At 41.1% G+C, this 22,362-nt stretch overlaps 3 protein-coding genes across 3 annotated transcripts in view; all 3 read right to left on the bottom strand.

The window, feature by feature from the left end:
* Nucleotides 1-1,287: 1,287 nt before the first annotated feature.
* On the bottom strand, nucleotides 1,288-6,687 carry LOC119799179 (60S ribosomal protein L22). The gene is made up of 4 exons (XM_038308981.1): nucleotides 6,606-6,687; nucleotides 6,024-6,134; nucleotides 3,422-3,546; nucleotides 1,288-1,478 (listed from the first exon to the last, which is right to left on the bottom strand). The coding sequence occupies exons 1-4, from the start codon at nucleotides 6,681-6,683 to the stop codon at nucleotides 1,334-1,336; spliced, it is 459 nt and encodes a 152-aa protein (XP_038164909.1). The 5' UTR covers nucleotides 6,684-6,687; the 3' UTR covers nucleotides 1,288-1,333.
* A 2,283-nt stretch (nucleotides 6,688-8,970) lies between these two features.
* icmt (isoprenylcysteine carboxyl methyltransferase) lies at nucleotides 8,971-16,276 on the bottom strand. Its single transcript, XM_038308994.1, has 5 exons — nucleotides 16,021-16,276; nucleotides 14,398-14,486; nucleotides 13,797-13,966; nucleotides 13,112-13,329; nucleotides 8,971-12,328 (listed from the first exon to the last, which is right to left on the bottom strand). Exons 1-5 carry the CDS (start codon nucleotides 16,237-16,239, stop codon nucleotides 12,149-12,151), a joined length of 876 nt encoding a protein of 291 aa, XP_038164922.1. The 5' UTR covers nucleotides 16,240-16,276; the 3' UTR covers nucleotides 8,971-12,148.
* A 1,446-nt stretch (nucleotides 16,277-17,722) lies between these two features.
* The window catches only part of rtel1 (regulator of telomere elongation helicase 1), a 39,675-nt gene continuing 35,035 nt past the window's right edge, over nucleotides 17,723-22,362 (bottom strand). Inside the window, exons 27-33 of the mRNA XM_038308997.1 lie at nucleotides 22,241-22,336; nucleotides 20,880-21,090; nucleotides 20,654-20,791; nucleotides 18,988-19,098; nucleotides 18,729-18,917; nucleotides 18,522-18,644; nucleotides 17,723-18,370 (exon numbers count right to left, since the gene is read on the bottom strand). Coding sequence (XP_038164925.1) covers nucleotides 18,300-18,370; nucleotides 18,522-18,644; nucleotides 18,729-18,917; nucleotides 18,988-19,098; nucleotides 20,654-20,791; nucleotides 20,880-21,090; nucleotides 22,241-22,336 — 939 coding nt within the window. The 3' untranslated portion in view covers nucleotides 17,723-18,299. The remainder of the gene's footprint in view (nucleotides 18,371-18,521; nucleotides 18,645-18,728; nucleotides 18,918-18,987; nucleotides 19,099-20,653; nucleotides 20,792-20,879; nucleotides 21,091-22,240; nucleotides 22,337-22,362) is intronic.

Below are 22,362 nucleotides of genomic sequence, written 5' to 3'. Positions count from 1 at the left end.
TATGTTTTAGTTATCCTGTTCCTCTGTTATCACTCAAGTCATCAGAATTTAGGTTTAGTCTACAGTAGTTTAAAATAATTTTAAAGCATTCCCATGCTCACCTGATTTTTTTTTTTTAACGAATGAAATAAATGAAAATCAGTCAGTTTATTCTGTCAAATAGGCTGCATGTAGGGCTTTTGAAGTCCAGCAGTTGTCAGTACTGGGTGAAAATATCAATACAGTTTGCATTGTGTGGAAACCACTGATCTCTATTTATTCACTGGGTTGCTGATTTCCTGAAAAAAGTGAAGCCACCAGCCGGCATATTGGTACGCCCCACTCATGTGTAGCATTTGACTGCATATATGCTGATGTCCCTTCAGTATGTAGTGTAACATTAGTCTGGCTATCTTTGACCGACTCCAAGATAATGTCAGTTAGCCATTGACATTATGTCCAACGTTAGAAAATAGAGTAAATAGAAAATAATTCACTGTGAAATGTCAATGTAATTAAGTGGATGTCGTTTTTTTAGTGTTTTTCTCATTTGAAAAATTTGTGCATATTGCATAATATTGATAACCTGACAACAGCCAGATGCATGTCTCGCTCATGCATCTGGCTGTTGTCAGGTTATAATATTGATGGAAAAAAGCTAACATTTTTAAAGGCTAATGCTTAGACACGACATAAAAGTATAGGGCATCATTCTTGCATAATTTGCAAATAGAAAAATACTATAGAATTAACAGATGTGCTTGTAATTCAGTCTTTATGTAAAATGTTGAAATATGTTATGCAAGTAGAATCAATTTAACACTTGGCACATCAGTATTATTCTCAACACATTAATATTGTGATGGTTTGTTTTGTTATATTACATGATTTGACTTCATAATGACTGCAATGTAATGTAGCCATTTTATTTTAAATTATAGGTTAAACTACTTATCTACTTATACTATAAAAAGTGTTTGTGTCCCCTGAAAGTGACAGTGTTCAATGCCATGGCGCACATATTTACATTCCGACTGGTCTAACAAGGGAGTACCAATATGGCGGCAGGTTGCTTCACTTCAACCCTGTACTACCAACAGGGTATCAGTAATCCAGTGAATAGAGATCAGTGGTAGAAAGTCTTCATGACACCCCAACAACCCATCACTACAGGTTGGTTCTACATGGTTTAGATCTGTGTTCCTTAAGGTCCCATCAGGCGATCAAGCAACTTGGCTGCAGGTTAAAGGCCAACAGTCAAACGACTCAGAACGGCTGGTATCAACTTTAAGACATCACAGACAAGACTTTTGGACTGTAAACAAATTTATTTAAATCTACAACATCAGCCAATTTAATCTTCATCCTCCTCCTCTTCTTCGTCCTGATTGATCTGGAAGTAGCGCAGCTCGTAGCTCTCCTTGGTGTTTGCAACGACACGCAGCCAGTCACGAAGGTTATTCTTCTTCAGGTACTTCTTCGTCAGATACTTCAGGTATCTGCAAAAAGAGTGATAAGCTTCAATTGGTTGCAGAGAGGTCAAATCTAAAAACAAGGATTTTTCACAAAGAGCTTCTCCGTGGGACAAGCAGAAAACATATCTGACAGGAATACCAGGATTTTCACCAAATGGACTCACCATATCAAGTAGTTCTTCTAAAAAACTAAAAACCCCAAAAAACAAGTATAAAACCTTTAATCTCTTCTTTGCAGCGCTCCTTAAAAGACTCCACAGCTGTAGCTCCAAACCAACCCTGATCAGCATCATAAACTACATCTACTCACATCCTCCAGTGGATCAATAGTTACTGATGCTCTCATGGAAGTACTGAACATTTATTTTCTACTTTCCAAAAAATATATTTTCCACAATGATAATTAGACACCTCTATGGATTTTGAACCTTCCAGATAAATCAGAATCTGATTTTGTTCCCTACCTTCCAGTAGGACATTCCCTCATACTACTGAGCACCAGGTGAAGGAAACGGAACTCCATACTAATGAAATGAAGCCAAATAGACCAAACACGTCTCATTTGTTCACTGAAACCCAAATAGGCAGACAATTTGGGCTGAAGTGCCTTGCCTATAGGTATGCGGCAGAAGGAAGTTTGCATTGATGCCACAGCAGATCACTACTCTCCAACAGCCAGGAATGGCTGTGTACAAAGTCTAGGACACATAACTGAGGGTGTGGATAAGAAGTGTTTTTGGCAACATATCGTGATTTTTGGCTGCTTGATATATTGATCTTTTAAATCCTAGTATCGATTTTTTTAAAAGCAAAACATTTTTACCTAAAACTGAGGGAAAATAGGCGTCCTTTTTACCGCCACTCTGGCAGATAGTGCTGTGGAGCCCTTTTGCTGTGTGCTGCAGCGCTATATCTGTAGTTGAGGCGATCAAAGGGGAAGACGTGGACTGACAAACGCCAAGCAACGTAGATACCAAAATAACTGAACGATCAATATCATCTGGTGAACATATGCAGAGGTTTCTTTTTAATCTATAGATTCATTTTTGAAAAAATATCAAAATAAATCCTGCAATATAGTGATATCATATTGTGACGTGTATCGCATCGCAAAAACCCATGCCAATACTTGCCCCTACAGATGACCTGTAGTCTGAGCTCTGAACGCAGACATTGGCCATTTTTAAGCTTAAGTCATAAACATCTCATGTGTTTCTAAGAGCATTTTAGGCACCATCATAACATGTTACCAAAACCTCCTGAAGTATTTCATCTTCACTCCCTTCATCCAACCAGCCTGTTGGGATCCTAATTAACTTATTTTGAAAGAACAATCAAAGAATTTTCAGGAAGTTACTGGCTTCAAATGAGTGGAGCTTTTAACAAATGTGGGGTTAAGCCTCCTGCAGCTCCATCTCTAAAGACAAAACTATGCTGAAGTAAGGCCAACTTTTAAATGTTAACTCTGGACTCATCTGCTGGCAGCTTCATGTGGAAGGTTTTAATCTATTTACCTCAGTGATCCTTGAGGAACGCCCCAATCACATTTTTTTTTTTGCAAAAAAAAAAAAGAGCAAATCATCTAAACAAGAACATCACAGGTACATCCGCACTCTGCAAGAACGGAATCATGTTAACAGTGATGGCAGGAGATAAACAGCTGACTAAAGAAGCTCAACCATCACTGCAGGTGTCCCCATCCCATTAGTCCTGCTACAGTTTAACATGACTGCATGGCTCTTTGACAAAGTTCATATTAACCATCAGTATAGACCATGGGTTTCATGTCCCTTTAAAGCTTACTGTATTCGTTTGCTCATGTTTGTCCTGCTGGTGTAATTTTCTGACATTTTTAACGCTGCCAGATTTATAATGGCAGAATAAGACTCCTCTTTTTGGGGCAACTTTCAACCCAGACAGACCTGCAGAACAAAAACAGAGCAGAAAACGGGGCTTTTTCTCTTTACCTTTTGGAGAAAGGAACCTCAGAGGAAACTGTAATCTTGCTCTTGCTCCTCTCAATGGACACCACACCCCCGCCAAGGTTGCCAGCTTTCCCGTTCACCTTGATGCGCTCCTGCAGGAACTGCTCCTACAGATCAAACACAACGTTTTGTTTTTAATCACAGATTAGGAATCATTTCAATAAAAAGGGACAAAGCTGGAACCGAAGCGCTTTCAAAGAAAAACAAACAAACAGAGGAAACATAGCAGGTTCTTTCTCCTAGGAATTAACTAGCAATAATAGCAGGAAACAGTATGTTATGATCAGTTTTTTTTAATGACCGATAAACAATTCCATCAATTTGATGAACATGAGTCCGTGTTAATAAAATGTGGGCAAATTTGGTGTTTAGTCTTTCAGTTTGCAGCTTTCGCTGTGATCGTCACACCACCCTAAACCTTCCTTAACAGATCGCTTCCTCCTTTGCATCATGAGTCATTTGGATGGAAACGCTGAGATACATGCAGCTTTTAGAACGGCAGCGTGGGTCACAGAACCAAGGGGGTGGATTACATGTTTCACACAAGTACAGACATTAAAAGTGTAAATTATTTTTACCTATAACCAATACTCTATACCAGGCATCCACAAAGTCAGACCTCAAGGGCCGCTGTGCTGCAGGTTTTAGAGGTTTCCCTGCTCCAGCACAGCTGATTTACATTGATAATTGATTAACTGCAATCATCAGAATCAGCTGCGCTAAAGCAGGGAAACCTCTAAAACCTGCAGGACAGCGGCCCTCCAGGACCGACTTTGGGGATGCCTGCTATATACGGTCCATGTGGGGCGACAGTGGTGTTGGATGTTGGAGTTTGCCCTGAAATCGAAGGGTTGACGGTTCAAGGACCGTCTCTGACTTTCATCATCGTTGTGTCCTTGGGCAAGACACTTCACCTGCATTGTCTACTGATGGTGGTCAGAGGGCCCGGTGGCGCCAGTGTACGGCAGCCCCGCTTCTGTCAGTGAGCCCCAGGGCAGCTGTGGCTACAATGTAGCTTGCCACCATCAGTGTGCGTGAATGGGTGAATGAATGTAGTGTAAAGCGCTTTGGTCAAGTCTCCTGACTTGAAAAAAGGTGCTATACAAGTACATGCCATTTACCATGTTGTAGGCTTGTCCCGATCCGATACGTGGATACGTATCGGATTTAATGACTTAATGATCGGCATGTAAAATGCCGATCCAGACTGCCGATCCAGTTTTTAAAAAAAAAATCTGGTCCGTATTTTCCAGTTTCGCCAATTGAAACGATCCATTCCACTATTTTGCGCCAGTGTTCCCCTGTTTTGCATTTTTATTAAAACTTACAGTAATACTTGCACCTTTAACTGTTTACGGTTTTACTGCTCACTGTGCAATTTCAGATTGCTATTCATAATTTTGTCCAGTTTGTGTTTATCTCTTAATAAACAGGTAAGTTTGTTGTTACCAAGCATTGTGTTTTATTCAATCTCACCTAATTTAGCTGGTTAGATGTTATCAAGAGTACTAAAACCCTTTTCAACATGAGTCTTACAACTAAGGCTAAATACTTTAACTTAAATACATGCTCGGATAGGCTGGTATCGGCTAGTATCGGTATCGGATCGGAAGTCCAAAAACAATATCGTATCGGATCGGAAGTGCAAAAACCTGGATCGGGACATCTCTACCATGTTGTAAACCTCATGATTTGGGTCAAAATGTGTTTTTTTTCATAAACAAAACCATAGTGTGACATGCTCAGAATGTTGACCTGAACCAGGATCTGCTGATCCTCATGTCTTTTTCAGGGTTTATACAGAAATGATTAACTCTGATTTAATGACTTTTAATGCTCTTAGAAATAACTTTAATTCCATCAACAAATACCCATGACTCTCATATATATACAAGACAAATTCCTTCATCTTTTCCGTCGGCAGGCTGCAATTCCTAAATTTCCAGCCACTTTTGTTGAAATTAGCACTTTCCGCATTCTCTAGCCTTTATTCCGCAGTGAGCTTCTTTTCCCAACATACGATACATTTACGATCAACCGGAAGCAGTTCCGTGCAAATATATTGCGATATATTTGCAAATATATATATTGTTTAAGTATTTGTTTTATAAACTTTTTAAAAAAAAAATAAGGCATTTTAAATGCCAAAATCGTTGCATTTAATGAATGTTAATGTCAAATCAGGCCTTAATTTCAAAACTAGTTATTTAATGACTTAATGATTTTTAATGACCCGCGGAAACCCTGTTTTTAATCCTGGAAAATCACTTTTAAGGAAGACATTTGTCCCTGAATTATTAACATCTGGATCTATTCCCAGAGGCCATCAGCTGCAGTTCATCCTTTCCTCTTTCCTTTAATTCGCTTGTGCTCTGAGAAGGTTGTAAGCAGCCGGTTCGAATCCCACCGCCTCCACTCTGGGTTCCTGAGCAAGACCCGTAACCCCTGATTGCTACCCGGGCGCCGCACAATGGCAGCCCGCTGCAGAGGTATATTTCTCCAATGTGAAATAAAGTTCAGTAATGATAAAGAGATGTTTTCTCCTTTAGATTCCATGGCTGGGCGGCAGGAAAGCAGAACTTACAAAGTTAGCAGCATCCATGATGCCATCTTCAACAGGATGGGTGCAGTCCAGAGTGAACTTCAGAACCTGCTTCTTCTTCTTCCCACCTTTGCCGGTGTTCTGCTTCTTCTGCTAAAATGAGAAAAAATAAATAAATAAAATTAGCACACGTGTTCAAAACCTGGGCTAAACTTTGGGCCGGTTTAATCCGGAGACAAAACTGAAAACATCGGGGAACCAAATATTGACTCTGATCAATCTTTAAGGTTTTACTGATTTAGTTCGGCTCAGAATCCGGCTTCAGATAAAAAGGTTATGAAATAAATATGAACTTAAGCCAATCAGAAAAACATTAAAGCTTTGTAATTTCTAAGGAACCTCGAAGCTTTCAGCTGAGGAACAACGTGGTGAGTTTGAAGCTAACTGCTAACAGGCCGCCCCAGAAACAAACTGAGTAAAACCGCCTCAGAACCGAACTCCAGCGGTAAATTCACACACAAAACCCCCTAAAGATGTTCAGCTTTCACTCCAATCGTTCACTCCGACTCTCACTCGGAGTATTAAGCAGTAATTGAGGATATAATAGCAGCGCAGTGGACTTACAATAGGCGCCATGGCGGAGAAGCTAGCAGAAAGGAAGAGCCGCGGTGCGCATGCGTGAAAAATCGAATCCAGAGTCATTGATTGGATCCTGGTATCTGTTATTGATTACAAACCCTGGAAGAAACGCATCCATCATTAAAGCTTTAACTGGATGCATTCAAACACCTTCTGCTTTATGTTCCTGATCTGCATTAAGTTCCAGCAAAACATTTGAATTTGACATAAGTTTAAAACTTTTAATACTTCATAATGTTCTAATGCTTTTTATTTGTCTCTCCATCAGACTGACTGGAATATTGAAACTTGAGTAAAATATTCCAGTGATCCAGTTTATATCAGATCAAAATGTTTGCATTTCATTTTGAAATCAAGTTCAGAGTGAATGTTTTAAATCCAGTGAAGTCTGATGGTTAGGGTATCTTCTGCTAGTTCTGGTCCACAGTCATTGCTGACATCTAATAGGACACTTTAGAGTTCTTCCCTTCATGAAGATGCTGATCCCATTTCATTCAATGTGGGAAACTTGAACAGTGGCTGGTCAGACAGTTGTTAACATGTTAGGGGTGGAGAGGACCAAATACAAACAAAGAATTTAACCAACAAACGATGGCCAGACTAGTATAAATCAAACAAGAAAATGCAATTTAACTGAAAATGTAACTAGGGCTGATGGATGGAAACATAATGACCCAGAGGTGTTCTATTGGATTAAGATCAGGCGAGCCTGGGGGCCAATCAAAGGTATAAATTCCTTCATCCTCCAAGAACTGCCTGCATACTCTCGCCACATGGGGCTGCATTGTCGTGCAGCAGGAGGAACCTGTATAGGTCTGTGCGTCCCTTCATGGATAAACCTCCCCAGGCAATCACTGACCCACCACCAAACCGGTCATGCTGAACGATGTTACAGGCAGCATAACATTCTCCAAGGCTTCTCCAGACCCTTTCACGTCTGTCACATGTGCTCAGGGTGAACCTGCTCTTATCTGTGAAAAGCACAGGGCTCCAGTGGCTGACTTGCCCATTCCGGTGTTCTGTGGCAAATGCCAGTCGAGGTCCATGGTGCCTGGCAGCGAGCACAGGGCCCACTAAAGCAGTGTTTTTCAGGGCACCCTGCTCTGCATGTTTTGTATGTTTCTGAGGTTCAGCACACCTGATTCAGATGTTTGCAGTTCAGCAAAGCCTGATAATCTGCTATCAATTGATAACAGGTGTGTGAAAGCTGGGAAACATCTAAAACATGCAGGGCAGGGTGCCTTGAGGACCAGGGTTGAAAAACACTGAGGACTTGGGGCCCTCAGGCCACCCTCGTGAAGTCTGTTTCTGATTGTTTGGTCAGAGACACTCACACCAGTGGCCTGCTGGAGGTCATTTTGTAGGGCTCTGGCAGTGCTCCTCCTTGCACAAAGGAGCAGATACAGGTCCTGCTGATGGGTTGTAGACCTTCTACAGCCCTGTCCAGCTCTCCTGGAGTAACTGCCTGTCTCCTGGAATCTCCTCCATGCTCTTGAGATAGTGCTGGGAGACACAGCAAAACTTCTGGCAATGGCAGGTATTGATGTGCCATCCTGGAGGAGTTGGACTGCCTGTGCAACCTCTGTATGGTCCAGGTAGCGCCTCATGCTAACAGTAGTGACAGTGACCCTAGCCAAATGCAAAACTGGTGAAAAAGTCAGAAAAGATGAGGGGTAAAAAATGTCAGTGGCCTCCACCTGTAAAACCATTCCTGTTTTGATGGTCGTCTCATTGTTGCCTCTCTAGTGCACCTGTTGTTAATTTCATTAACACCACAGCAGCTGAAACTGATTAACAGCCCCCTCTGCTACTTACCTGACCAAACCAATATCCCAGAAGTTTAATTAACTTGATACTATACTCTGATTACAAAGTGTTGCTTTAATTTTTTTGAGTAGTGAAGGACTGTTTTACAGGCTCTATACTCCAGTTAATAAATCGATTACAGATTTAGTTGATTATTTCAATAATCGATTAATAACAATCGGATTACATTTTTCAGCCCTAAATTAAAAAGTTTAAAATATGTAGTCGTTTCAGAATGGAAAATAACATTAGACACCATCTTAGAGCCACATGTGTGGCAGCGGCTGTAACAATGATTTTCAGATGCTGAATTGTGTGGTTTGTTTTTTTGTGGGAGTTAGTTACAGCAAATAATGACTTAAAATTTGATATGCTATCTGTAAAAAAAATTAAAAAACAAATAAAATAAAATGCATAAAAAAAAACATTTTTCCACTTCTTTTAGTAGATGCCTTTTAGTTTTGGGTACATTTTAATCGACTTCACCAACTGCAATTACGTCCCAAACACATCAGTAATATTCCAGTAAATAAGGACAGAGTCGTTTAGATAATAATCGTATCTTTATTTCATACAAGCAGTGCCCAATAAATGCAGTTTTCAGTTAAAGTGGAAAACCATCCATAAAGATTCTCTAAACAGTTCAAATGCAGCATAAGATCTGTGTGTGTATGTGTGCACACAGACACCTTTTTATCATCTCCCACAATGCACTGTGCCAAAAAGCTACATGTGTCACATTATATGATAAACATTAAACATCACTTTTAATCAAACATGACTTCCATTTGGTCAAACTGGATCAAAGCCCCTGAATTCTGGATTTGTTGAATCTTAGCAGATAGTCAGGTCTGCACTGGAGAACAGACCAAGCGACGTGGTGGCGAAGGAAACCTCAAAACTCAGACTGGATTTGGAGACTAGAACTGCTCCAATCTAACCTGAGAAAACATTTTGGCAGGGGGGTAAAAAACTAAACCCTGGCAGCAGAGCCTGGGCTTCCTCCTGTCATCCATCTTTGCTCCAGAAATTTAACAGAAGTAAGAATAATGGACCAGCTTCGATCAGAGCTCCAGTCATAATCATTAGTTCAGGGGTCTGCAACCTTCACAACCCAAACAGACACTATTTTTTTTTCCTGATGAAAAAAAAAAATAAAACAAAATCAAACAAAAAATTAGGTGGAAAGTGGAAAGAACTGTAACAAATGTTGTTTCCAACTGAATGACCAGAGAAATAAAAAGAACTTGTTTGATCAGTCAGCCTTTATTTCCTTCATTTAGGATATCGATGTGAAAATTATCTGATCCATTCTGCAAAGGCTGTGTTCTAAAACTGTATCTTGTTCAGATAAAACAATTACTGTTCATTTTTTTAAACAGAAGGAACAATGTGACCTTATAGAAACTGTGATGAACAAAAATCAATATCGGTCAAAATTAGATTTGCCATATCCGGCTTTTTCAGGACCAGAAAACTGCTTATCATTGCACCTACACTAAAACATGTTACTGTTGTGTTTCATGTCATTCTCTAATACATTTAAAAGTTATTCAATAGAAGGTTGAAAAAAAAATCCTTAGGATTTACTTAAGAGTCTTGTGAAGGGTTTCTGTGAAAGGTCCAAGGCTGCAGACCCCTGCATTAGTGACAGCAGGTCACCTCTTTACAAAGAGAGAAAAAAAATAAAAAGGACAACCACTTTAAAGAGTCGTAGAAATCTCTCCGTTCTGGCTTAGATAGAAATCATCTGATCATACAGCGGATACCAACGCCAATGTGGAAACCACTGGTTTTAGACCCGATTGTTTCTCAACCAGAGGAATGAAAACAGGCGGTACTTTGCTTTGACCATGGCTATAAATGTCACATATTTCACACCTGCTGCAGAAAACAAAGCTCTACCTGCTCAGGCTGAAAATCTATGTTCTGAGCAGGACTGTGTGGCGGCCATGAACGGGCGGTGGCTGCCTGTAGGGAACCTCTGTCATCCAACTTTTGATATAATCTCGGTTTCAGATTTAGAAACTTACGAGGGAAGACTTCATGATCAGACATAAAGAGAGGAGGTCGAGTCTTTGTCAAATTCATCCAGACTACGATTATTTATACACCTAAAGAAAAATACAGAGTTAAGATGCTTTAATGCAACATGAATTCACCTAGAAACGTCTGCAGCTTAATACTTTGGTCTGTTTGCGGCTGTAAAAAACTCTCGGTAGTTTCCTCAGGGCCACTTGGGCCTGGCTGCTCCCTGTCATTCAATCTGAGGATTTAGGAGACGTTAGAGATACACCGGCATGTCCAGGTTTGTGCTACAATGGTTCAGATGAGGAGTCCTGTCATAAATGATCAGTGTAAAAAGAAGAAAAAAAAGCTGCTTCAATCTTTAAAAATAAATGTAATCACGTTTCTACAGCCTGAATCACATTCAGATGAAAACGTCTCCATGACGACAGTGGCTTTGAGGATTGGAACAGCCTGCACCACGAAGCGCCATCATGTGGTGGGTTTGTGGACCAATATGATGCCGATGAGGTGGAAATGACACGACACCAGATGATGAGACCCAAACCCTGAGAACTATAAGGGAATTCCCACAGCTCCCAGTTCCTACACCAGTTCAGTCAAACTATCAGTTCAAGAGATTAACGAAAATCCCTGTATGACATCATCTCCTGTTCTGCACTAGTTTTATAAAGAGGTGAAGATCAGGAGGTGAAATCACTCTACTTAAACCATTTATCTATTCTGCCTCGAGCTTCTCACTGAGAAAATTAAGAAAAAAAAAAAAAATCAAAAAAACATAAACCTCCAGCAAGCTTTTACACATTTCAGCCTCCCAGAACCAGAAATTACCAATAAATTTGAAACAGGAACTCCACTTTTACCCATTGGTCCTTTTTTATGGTGATTTCACTCTCTCTGCTTTAACTATTCTTGTAAACAATTATTCCAGTAAGAAATAATGAGCTGAAAAGAGAAGCAGGATGATCTCTTAAAAAGAAAAAGAAAAAAATCAATATTCTGCATGACTCTCTTCTCCTTCTCCACAGCCAGACGGCTCAGCTCTCTGGTTGCTCAGAGTGACGGAACATAGAATAAAAGAGCAATATGCTAAAATGAGAAAGTGCACGATACACCACGACTCCAACAGTATATAAATATCTTCACGTTGATGCTAAATGAAAAACAACATCCTGGTCTTTTAAAGTCCTTGTTATAAATATGGATCTTGGTTTTATGCCAAATCCTGATGGGCTGTAGAAAACATACATCAACAGATCATCTAAAAACCTTAATTGGGTTCTCATTCACTTTAGAAACATTTATATTGCTAATTTTCTATGAAACATCTGTTAAAAAGAAAAGAAAGAACCGGACCTATGACACCGAAGGGTCCAGGCAAAGCGCTGATCCTTAAACCCAACAGATGGGCAGAAACCGGTAACCATGGTGAAAGCATGCAGACAGAAACAGGTGAGATGAAAGGAGGAAGAGTAGAAAGACGTGAACATCTGAGGTTCTCTGTTCTGATACTGGATGTTGGTAGAAAAGGAGCAGCCCAGCTGCCTCGGTGGCTCTTGGTGCTACAGAACCTCAGCCAGTGGCAGACGCTCACCTCCAGGGGGCAGCAGCTGCTACAGCAGACAACACATCACCACCAGGTCTGGCCTGCTTTGGAGCTCTCAGTCTGTTGGGCTCAGAGTCCAGTCTGGGTGCTAGTTGACGCGGATGCCAGAGATGAAGGGCAGCCCGGTGGAAACCTTCCTCTTGTACTCCACGTAGTCCTCAGCAAAGAAATGGATAAGGGACAGTTCCTCCTCCTCTATCCGCTCCCGAAAGAAGCGCCAGCTGGCTATCGTGTAGCCCACGATGCAGACGGGGTTGCACAGCATGACCTGCAGGAGCAGATGCTCATCAGCAATCGAGACAACATGGCAGCAAACTAACCAATTCAATTCAGTTTCATTTCTATAGCGTTAATTCACAACAGCTGTCATCTCAAGGCTGTTTACTGAGACAATTCAACCAGATCATCCAGTCAGATTGGTTCAAAGTTTTCTATGAAAGAAAAACCAAGTGATTGCATCGACTCATCGCCAAAAAGGCAATCCCTCACACCAAGCATGTTTGTAGCGACAGTGGAGAGGAAAAACTCCCTTTAAACAGGAAGGAACCTCCAGCAGAACCAGAAAAAGTGATTTCTGTATCTAATATTAATTAAGCTTTAGATAAGAAAGTTCATTATAAGGTCAAACAAAAAAAGTTACTTAAGTTTTGTTATGCAAGTAGCGGCCAGCTTTATATAGACTGTTAATTCCTCCATCCAGAGTTTTCATTTTTAAAACTGGGTGGTTCTCTTTCATCTGCTAAAATACTTTAGATTTAAAAACTAAGTTAATATTTGCATTAAATCCCCTAAATCTCTGTAAATCCATCGTGATTCCGTCTCAGACCAAACTACTTTTACAATATTCATCGAGCAAAATATGAACCTGAAAGGAATTATGGGTAAACAATATTTTCAGGAATACAGAAGCAAACTTGCCAAAAAAAGCACTTCTTTCAGGACATGAAACAAACACTTGAGATCACACAGCCAATTGGTCTAGCGCTGAAAAATGTCATGGAAACAATGTCCGTCTTAATTCTAATGGTAGGATCAGAGGAAAAAATCTCACCTGAGTTCCTATGCTCCAGTAGAACCAGCCCACATAGGACGGGTGTCTGAAGTAGGCGTAGACCCCAGTGGTGACCAGTATGTGGCTCTGGGCTTTCTCATTCTGGACGATGTGGTTGAAGTTGGAGCCGGCCGTCAGCATGGCTGCTTTCCGCAGCGCCTCGCCGCACAGCACCATGACCAGTCCAACCAAACTGAGCCAGTTTAGATGCTTCAGCTCTGTGAGGAGACACAGGGGTGAGATCCGGACACAGGGAAGGTCACATCGCTTTGGAAAAACATCTTAGGAAGCCTCTTAAAAGTAGGCTAAACTTCCACATCGACAGATTCTCCTCATTTATCTGATTTTAGTTTTTCCTGCCACCAAAAACTTCAACATTTCAAGTAAAAACTCCAAACAGAATCCACCAAATAAAGATCATTCCCAGGCTGAGGTCAGTTAGGCCAACTTATCAGGCATGAGATTATAATCACTGCATATAAACACCTGGAACTGACTGCGCTGCATAAAGAACCCCCCCTGATAAATCAATCCAACTCCACGCCAGCAATGGTACTTAGGGCAGCTGTGTGGATGCCATTAATCTCATCCTTCAGGTTGAAGTTTGGAAGGAAAAATATCATCTCAATAAAACCCAAAATTGGACCCAACAGGAAAAGGCAGCTCAACCAGCCGCCTAAAGTACCTGGAACAGTGAGCTTCTCCACAGTGAACTCCAGCCATGAAGACACGGCGGCCAGTGTGTACTCCACGCTGTGGTTGAGCAGAAAGGAGTCCAGCGACAGGCTGCGAGGGTTAATGACGGCCGTCACCAGGTACTCGGAGTAATGGAAGAATGACAGTGAGCACATGTACCTGCAAGACGACACATTGGGACACATATTTACTGCTGAGAAAAGAGGCAAAAAACATCGATAAAACCCTGAGGACATGCTGGCTCTGATAGACATCAGTAGGAGGAAAGATCTGTTAAAGTGGATGGATTTGAGTGGAGGACAGTAATCCAAACAAATCAGAAAACAAATGCTGGAGAATGTAGGAAAACAATCTAATATCAGTTCTCCTGCTCAGTTCAGCATCTATAGTAAAATAATGTAGGAGGCCCATCCAACATTTCCATAAATAGGGAATATATGCAACTCAAACAATAAAATATAATCCAAGCCGTCATTCACTTCTCAACATATGAAGCAATCCTACCATCAGCCGTCCTGATTACATGTGAGGTCATTGAATGAGACGAAAATCAACCCATAACCAAACAAAGAGCTCATATTAATACATACCAGCCAAAGTGCGTCCAGGTGGTGTCAGAGAAGCTGATGATCAGGCCGCAGCCGAACGTGACTCCCAGGAAGCAGGCTCTCACAGCAACCTGCCACCGTCAGGAGACTTCTGTTAGCATTGTACTGAAAGTAGCTGCTGTTAGCATTGTACTTGTGGCGAGTTCATAGTGTCGGTACACATCTATGGGTGAGTGTGAACTTTAAATATTTTATTCATCCTTATCTACATTAGCCAACAATTATGGACACATACAAAACATTTACAACAAAACATTTGTAGAGACATGTCACAATGTCTGTTTACTGGTAGGATTAAATCATTCCTTTTTAATAAAGCTTATCGATCGAGTCCTCTGGTTATCCTGAGCTATCTCTACAGTTATGCTGCTATAGGCTTAGATTTCCGGAGGACATAGGGAACCCTTTTTCCATCATTCTATTTAATCTAACGTTCTGCTCTCTCTGCTTTTTCTCATAGTAGCTTCATCTGGTCTGTTCCTGTTTGGCTGTGACTCCATCCTGGAGAGAAATATCAGCTGTGCTGCTGCCATCAACACCTTTGTTTATAGATGTTGGAGATTGGCCTGTTTTTCAGTGTAGTCCTGTTTCTCTGACTGTGACTAACTGGATGTGCTCTCTTCATCCTCTGACATGGGAGCTGGCTCGGAGCTCGTCTACCTGGCTGTGTGTTACCTGGACGGGGCCGCCTGTGGAGCTGGTTGACAGTTGCCTTTTGTATCTACCGGTATGCTTCTTTTTCTGTCTGCTTCTGTCTTCTTGAACCCCAGTCAGCCTCAACTGAAATGAGTGTGTATTTTTTTTTTTTTTTACTTTTGGAGATTGGATCGTTATGCTTCCACTGGTTTAATGTAAATGCTTGTTTTTTTCTTCTTTTGCCTTGTTAAAGTTATTTTGATTTCCTGTATATAATTATTTTCTGTTTTTTTAGCAATAATGCAAAGTGGATATTCTTGTTTGAACTTGTAATTAGTGTCCTGATCAATAAAGCTAAAAATAGTATATGGGTGCGTGAATCTTTCAATAAAGTCACATGACTTATAAAAAAACTTGAACAACAACAAAAACTTCTGTGCTACCTACCAGGAGATCAACCTTTGACCTCAGTAACGTTTAAATGTTCTGCTCTTGGTCTAATGGATGAAAAGGTTGGGTTTGACTTTAATAAATGTCACCCAAAAGCAGGTCATTGGTCTGGAAACCTAGAATAATGGGATCATGAGAATGAGAGGGTCGATGGGAGAATCAATCATCCTCCAATCGGAGTAGCAGGACTTTGGAAGCAATGTAAACAATCAGAAGGTGAAAAAAAGTTTGTTTTGCTGTTTGCATCAAATTATTTGATGATGTCCTATCTGAGCTTCCGTACAGCCTATTGGGAAAGAATAAAACAATGAGTTCCTCATATTCCAGCTTTAGTTTTCTCTGCAGCAGCAGCTGTGTCTTCTCCTCTAACAGGATTAACAGCGCTGAGCTGAAGCTTTGCTAATCCTGTATTCAGCTGCGACAGAATGAAGCTTCCAGTCCTCCCAGCACCAGGGAGGAACTGGGAAACGGGGCTGGCTTCAACACTTCCCCGGCATGCAGACCACCGTCTCTGCTTACCTTGTACACGGGTCCTCTGTATATGACAAGCAAAAGGCCGTTTATAGCCGCTATGTGGACACAAATAGCAATTTTCCCGGGAGTCTCTGTCAGATAATCGAAGACCCAGTCCAGGTGTCCGAACCAGGTTCTGATGAGCGGGATGAGGACGACGCTGAGGCCTAAAATAAAGCTTTTTATACTCACTCTGCCTTCTAACACCAACTTACTGCCTGCCATGATGGAAGTACCGGGATGTGCTAATCCAAGTATCGCGAGCTTCTCGTAGGTTTTGACGTATGCTGCGTTCAAAGAGCCTCGGGAAACTCCGGAGATTTAAAAGGGGGGAGGGGATTCCATTATAGTCCCCAAGAGTTTGGAAAAACTGTTCCCTGGGTGTTCTGCCTTTTATGATAAGATCACAATTGAACACATTAGTCCCGAACTTTAAAGAGATCGGAGGGTTTCCTCCAGTCAACGTCCAGGGTGACACTTTCAGGTGTTTTATAGAAAATTCAGCCGTTTGAAGGTTTAAAGGCCATTTCAATGTTAAATAGCAGAGCTTCATCTGCATCCCTCTCACTTTACCTGCTGAAAAAAATAGGTAATATGATCTAAATCTTAAATTACAACACAGAACAAAACAAATTTAATGACATTTTTACAGATTCTTACAGGGGCACCAATGAAATCCGTCGGTTCTGTCTCAGCTAAGGTCCCATAGTCCACCATGGATGGTGAAGCTATTACCGTAGTTTAATTCCTGTTCTGCACTGATTGGTGGCTGAAATTATTGTAACCTATTCGGTACTGATCAACGGGAACATAAACAAGCACAAACAGCCTAGTTTCCCAAATAAAGACAGGCAAGATTTTGCTTAATAAATACAAAATAAATATATTTATTGCTAATAAATATAAACAAATGTTTAAACATCAGTGCTGTCTGTGGTTCATGGATCATCTTATCTACTGGTTTTCAACCATGTCAGTAACATTGAACATGTTCATCTAACACCAATAACAGGGGCCTGTTCACACTCACTTCTAGTGTTTATGCCTCCAGTTAGCTTTGGTTTCAGCCATTCATCATAGCTCCTCTTCAGGACGTCTTAATAGGAACTGTTTTTAATCTAGAAACAGTTTCTCTATTATCTTTGAAAATTGTGGAAGCCATTCAAAGTGGAACATTGCGAAATCAGTTTTATTTTCAACAATATTTTTGTTTGCTGTGGTTAATGTGGAGGAAACGATTTACCTTTGTTGACCCCTAGAAACTTTCATTAATATCTCTAAAATGACAGCAGCACAAAGGAAGATTTTTGCCGCTCAGATTTGATTTGAAGGATTTGTGTCTGCTTAATATTTCTACATTGTTTTGACCATATTTAAGATCCCTGTCCTGCAGAAAGACCATTTTCTGTTGGAAATAATCACATTTCTACCTTTAACCCTTTGATCCTCCTTCAAAACCTTTTGAAGGCATTGTGCTCCTACATGGGCATTTGTAGAAGATTGTTGTTATTGATACTTTGATCCCAAGTCTTCCACACTTTTTCCCTCTATATTTTGATTTACACAGAAAATTAAGAAAAAATAAATTTCCATTTTCCTTATACAATATCGATACACTGGGCCCTGTACAAAAAGATTTAAGTATGTTAAGCATTATATAAGTGCTGAGCATAGGCAGAAACAACAGAAAAGAAAGAAAAATCAGTAGTTATATTCCATAAAAGCATTTCATGGCTTTATTTGAAGACAGATCAGACATACATTTCATATATACATTTATTTAAAACATCTTACAGATGTTTCATATCTGAAACAGTTTGGTTAAGCGGTTCTTATGTGTTGGAAGTTCACTTTTTAAAAAGAAAAGTTTAAAATCATAATCAGAGTTTTTGTTGAGACAGCAGACAAAAACTGGGAGAGAAAAATATGAGCTGCTGTTTTGTAACATCTCTGTTATTAACAGAAGTTCCAACTGGTTGGTGGAGAAACCTGATTGGATCATCACACACGAAAACAGCCAGGAGGGAAGCCCTCCACATGTCAGCCCCGGAGCTCCAGATTAATGGGAATCCTATTTTAGGAAACGTTTGCTGAAAGACGCTCCAAGTTTCAGGGTTGTCCACTGTAAAGTTCAGAGGGTTTCCTCTTTTTAATCAGGCAGATAACATGAAAACCTTCATATTCTTTTCTTTCCCTCACAGAGGAAGACTCAGCCTGACTGGTGCTGAAGAGCATGACTAAAAAAAGGAACGTTTATCTCAAAGAAAATTAAAAATGAAAACTGACTATTTTCTTTCGCAGCTGGAGAAAAAACTGGAAATCTTGCTTTGGGTCTTGAGAGGAGACGACGGAAGAGCTGAAAAAACAAAAAAACAAAAAAAACCCATAAGATGGAGAACACTCAGCTGCCAGCTGGAGCTCCGATGGAGAAAGTGAAACCTGAGCCCAGATTACAGCAAGACAAACATGTTCCTCTGAGAAACAGAACACCACTGACTGGTCCTGACCTGGCCTCTGCTGCTCCTCGCTGAGAGTCGGACTATCGGTGGCAGAATTTGGCTGACCCATCAGAGCGTCCAACATCTCTCTGTAGTTCTTCTTATGATGAGGCCGAACAAACACGCTGAACCCTTTAAAAGCAACACAGAACATCCTGGTTCAGAGCTCAAACCTTCACAAAACAGGAGCTCTGGGCTGGAAGCAGGGGAACATACTGATGAGGAAGTTGAAGTTCTCCTCCCTCTCTGTGAACAGGCTGGCCACCGTCGCCACCAAGTCGTTGTAGTTGTCCGTCTTCTTGTAGCTGCGGATGGCCTGGAAGAGCTGAGCCGACTTCTCAGCCCCCAGAGCTTTCTTCACATCGGCCAGGAAAGCTGTGTGGACTTCATTCTTTGGATCAGAACCTGGTTAGAAGAACTTTAAGTGAGCGCTGGGGGGGTCCTCTGGGGGCTTTTTCAGATAAACGTCTCCTACCTGCAGGAGCTGCTTTCAATCCCTGCTGGCTCAGGTGGCGTCCTCCCTGATTGAGCTGCTGCGTGTCGAGCTGACAGAGGCTCAGAGGCCCGGCCGCCTGCCGCTCTTCAGCTGGAAGGAAAACAAATTGGACTGAGTGATAATAACGTCAGGAAATCTGCCCCTTTTAGTGATATTCAGAATCAAATACTATCTGGTTTAGTTTCACTGATTAGGATGTAAAATCTGTTGGGCTCTTTTTGGCATCAAGGCAATTATTCTTATTGCCACATCGCCAGACAGGACACTGTTAAAAAAAATATATAATAATTTTGGTAATATAGAACTAACCAAATGCCTAATTAAGTTGTTTGGGGGTTCTGTTCCTATCTGGCTTTCTGATAGTTATGTGGTTCTGCCAGTAGATGGCGCCACATCTGCTCATTGTGCCTGGTGCTGGAATTCTATTTACACTAAAACAGGACTATTAAAACACAATCAGGATGGATGCAAGGCGAATATAACCTTATTTTAACGAGATCAAATGTTATTTGGTATTTTTTTTTTTTTTTTTTGTACAGGATTATAGCATGATTTTGGCCCTTTAAGAAGAAAACAGACAACTGATACGGAGCCTCCTTCCGCCAAGCACACATTGATTAAAACTCTGGGCTAAGTACTTGCTTAAGTGTTCACCAGCACAAACACAAGGCAGAAAATGCAAAACTTCAGGATGCAGGATCATCATAGAAGAGAACAATCTGGACATCCTAACAGGGCATTATAATTTCAGCCCCTGGCTGCTGTTAAATGGCAGCAGGATGTTGCAGTTTCATACAGAGTTCAAATTCAGCAGCTGCGTCCTCTGAAGGCCAGATTCGTCAGCCGATTACATCATAGTGCGGCGACGTGGCCTGTTCGGATTGGAAGACTCCTCATTCATTTTTCCCGTTTTGAAGGACATGTCCGGTGATTCCTATAGCCCTGGATATCCCAGGATTCATTGCGAGTCCAAGCCAGCTGGTTGCTTCTTGCTCAGAGGAAAAAGGGAGATGGCTGAACAGTGGTGAATATTGTCAGTGCAGTTTAATATAATACAAGTATGTGAATAGTTTCATCTGAAATGAATGAAAATAGTTGTTTTAAATGGGTATTGAGTCAGATATGTGGCGGTAATGTTTGGTTTTATTGAAAGGTTTTATCTGTCGCTGTGTAAATGACATTAAAGCTCAGATTCCAATATTTCTGCAGTAAGGGGACTATAAATCTGATATCTGAGTCGACGGTACTGCTGCTGAAGCTCCTCGACAATGTTATTAGTCCCCAGAACAGTAGTGATGAGTTCATCATCCAGTCTTTGTCTCCTTTGTGTGTCAACTGTCACTGTTGCTACGTGACAGAGTGTACGGGCGGTGAAAGCCGGAGAAGGCTGGACCTGTTTGAATCCATAGCCGGACTCTTCCAGTCCAGGAAGACCGGGTTCTTGGAGGACGCAGCCACTAAAATCCAACACTTTATAAGTCTTAACTTGTCTCAGCAAAGGATAACATGAAGAAAATACTTATTAATTTTAAATACAGATTCAGCATCATAGTTGGATTTTATTTGGTGCCAATCTTAAATGGTTGGAAATGAGGTGAGGAAAACTTTTTACTAATTTGTTGGTTTCTGGATCAGGGTGTCCTACCGCTCTGCAGGATGGCCGCTTTCTTCTCATCCTTCGACAGCGAGTGCTCCGGTTTGTATCCGCAGCCCTGCCCGGTCAGCTCCTGGCACTTCTCATCAAATGATTTTTTATGATGCGGTCGAACAAACTGGTAGAAACCTGAGAGAGAAAAGCAGGGAGAGAGATTTAGAGACTGAAATCCTCCATGTGAGCGACCCTGAGTCATGTTAGCTGTACATAAACACACCTCGCAGCAGGCTGTGAGTGTTGGGGTCCTCTGCTAAAACAGCCGTCTCAGTCAGCAGGATGTCCAGGTCGTCCGTCTTCTTGTAAGTTTGCAGAGCCTCAACGATGCGGTCAAAGCTCACCTTGCTCAGAGTCTTCTTCATGTCTGCCAGGAACTGTTTGGCCTTGCCGGCTTTACACTCCTCTGGCACATCCTCAGAGACGCTGACTTTCTTTAGGAACAAGTTAGAACAAGAGACGGATCACACCATAATGAGAAAACAGATTTATGGAAACTGACCAATAAAAATATGTAGAAATAATCCATTTGACTAAACTCTAATCTAAGCCGTCCTAAAAAAAAACGAAACAAAAAAATCAAGACACCAAAACTGAAAACTTCTTGTTTTATTCACGTCTCTCCTGGGCACAAATTCTGCACTACAATTAGAACAGAACGTAGATTCAGGTTCCAATTCTTAAGTTTTACTGTGAAATTAGGATGAAACCTGAGATAAAAAAAACAGACAAGTGAAAAAAAAATGGCTCTGTTTGTGAAGGAACACTGCTGGCTTCATCTGGTTCTTCTCATAATCAGCATTCCTCACCTTTTAGCTTGGAGTTGGTCAGATGCCCTCTCCCTCTGGCTCTCCATTAGGGCTGAGCAATTAATTACATTTCCAATATAAATGCAATTTAGAAAAGCGCAATTTTCAAATTGCAGAGGCATTCATTTATAGGCACAGTACATTTAACAAGAGAGAGTAAAATTTCTCCCTCCAGACCTTTAGGTGGCGGTAATACACTCAGTCAGTTCACTGCCACATAGAAGGAAAGAGAGAGTTGCAGGTAGCAAATAGATCCATGCATGATAGAAGTCAGATTTTTTTTATGCTAAGGTTACAGTAAAGTTACACAAAAATGGACTTTGGTGTTATTTTGTTAAAGGTCACGAAAAGAATGGAAACCTGGGGAGAAACATCCACATGCTTTAACTTACTGCAAAAGAAATCAAAAAGAAGACTGCAATATCAATATCGGTTGAAAATAATGCTTTGATTTTTGACATAATCGTCCAGCCCGAGTAACCTCCTGCTTTTTTAAACCAATCACAGGATCTAATCCTTCCTTTTTTACAGATTCTCTTTCTGTTACTCTCAGTTCATGTGCAGATGCACTCACACCCAACCGCTTCCAGCGCTGAGCAAACTCTGCACTGGTGGCCTCTATAGTGCAGTCTGCCTTTGTTTGGCCTGACAGGCACCTTTTTTTCAATTTGTAATGTCATGTTGTAAAGCAGCATGACTGCGACCACAGGGATGGAGGACAGAGGAAGTCATTAATGTTATACTTCAGGTCTAAAATAAGATAAAAAAAACATACCTGCTCGTGAATCAACTTTATTTTACGCTTCCCACCCCGCAGCTCGTCCTCCATCCTCTTATCATACTGAAGGGACAGTGTGGACAAGCGGCTTGCCTTCAAAAGCAAAGAGACAAAACATT

This window comes from Cyprinodon tularosa, unplaced genomic scaffold (assembly GCF_016077235.1).
Source record: "Cyprinodon tularosa strain WSP-4 unplaced genomic scaffold, ASM1607723v1 ctg652, whole genome shotgun sequence".
In the NCBI taxonomy this organism is placed as follows: Eukaryota; Metazoa; Chordata; class Actinopteri; order Cyprinodontiformes; family Cyprinodontidae; genus Cyprinodon; species Cyprinodon tularosa.
The sequence above is the reverse complement of the archived record's forward strand: the minus strand, read 5'-3'. Positions and strand labels throughout refer to the sequence as shown.

What these genes read in the sequence shown, in the direction of transcription:
- icmt (XM_038308994.1), bottom strand. Translation starts at nt 16,239, where the DNA reads ATGGCAGGCAGTAAGTTGGTGTTAGAAGGCAGAGTGAGTATAAAAAGC. An exon ending in ACAGAGGACCCGTGTACAAG is followed by an intron (nt 14,487 to 16,020) that starts GTAAGCAGAGAC and finishes TGACGGTGGCAG; the next exon opens with GTTGCTGTGAGAGCCTGCTT. An exon ending in ACTGGAGCATAGGAACTCAG is followed by an intron (nt 12,329 to 13,111) that starts GTGAGATTTTTT and finishes CTGCTCCTGCAG; the next exon opens with GTCATGCTGTGCAACCCCGT.
- LOC119799179 (XM_038308981.1), bottom strand. Translation starts at nt 6,683, where the DNA reads ATGACTCTGGATTCGATTTTTCACGCATGCGCACCGCGGCTCTTCCTT. An exon ending in TCTCCGCCATGGCGCCTATT is followed by an intron (nt 6,135 to 6,605) that starts GTAAGTCCACTG and finishes TTCTCATTTTAG; the next exon opens with CAGAAGAAGCAGAACACCGG. An exon ending in TCATGGATGCTGCTAACTTT is followed by an intron (nt 3,547 to 6,023) that starts GTAAGTTCTGCT and finishes TTTGATCTGTAG; the next exon opens with GAGCAGTTCCTGCAGGAGCG.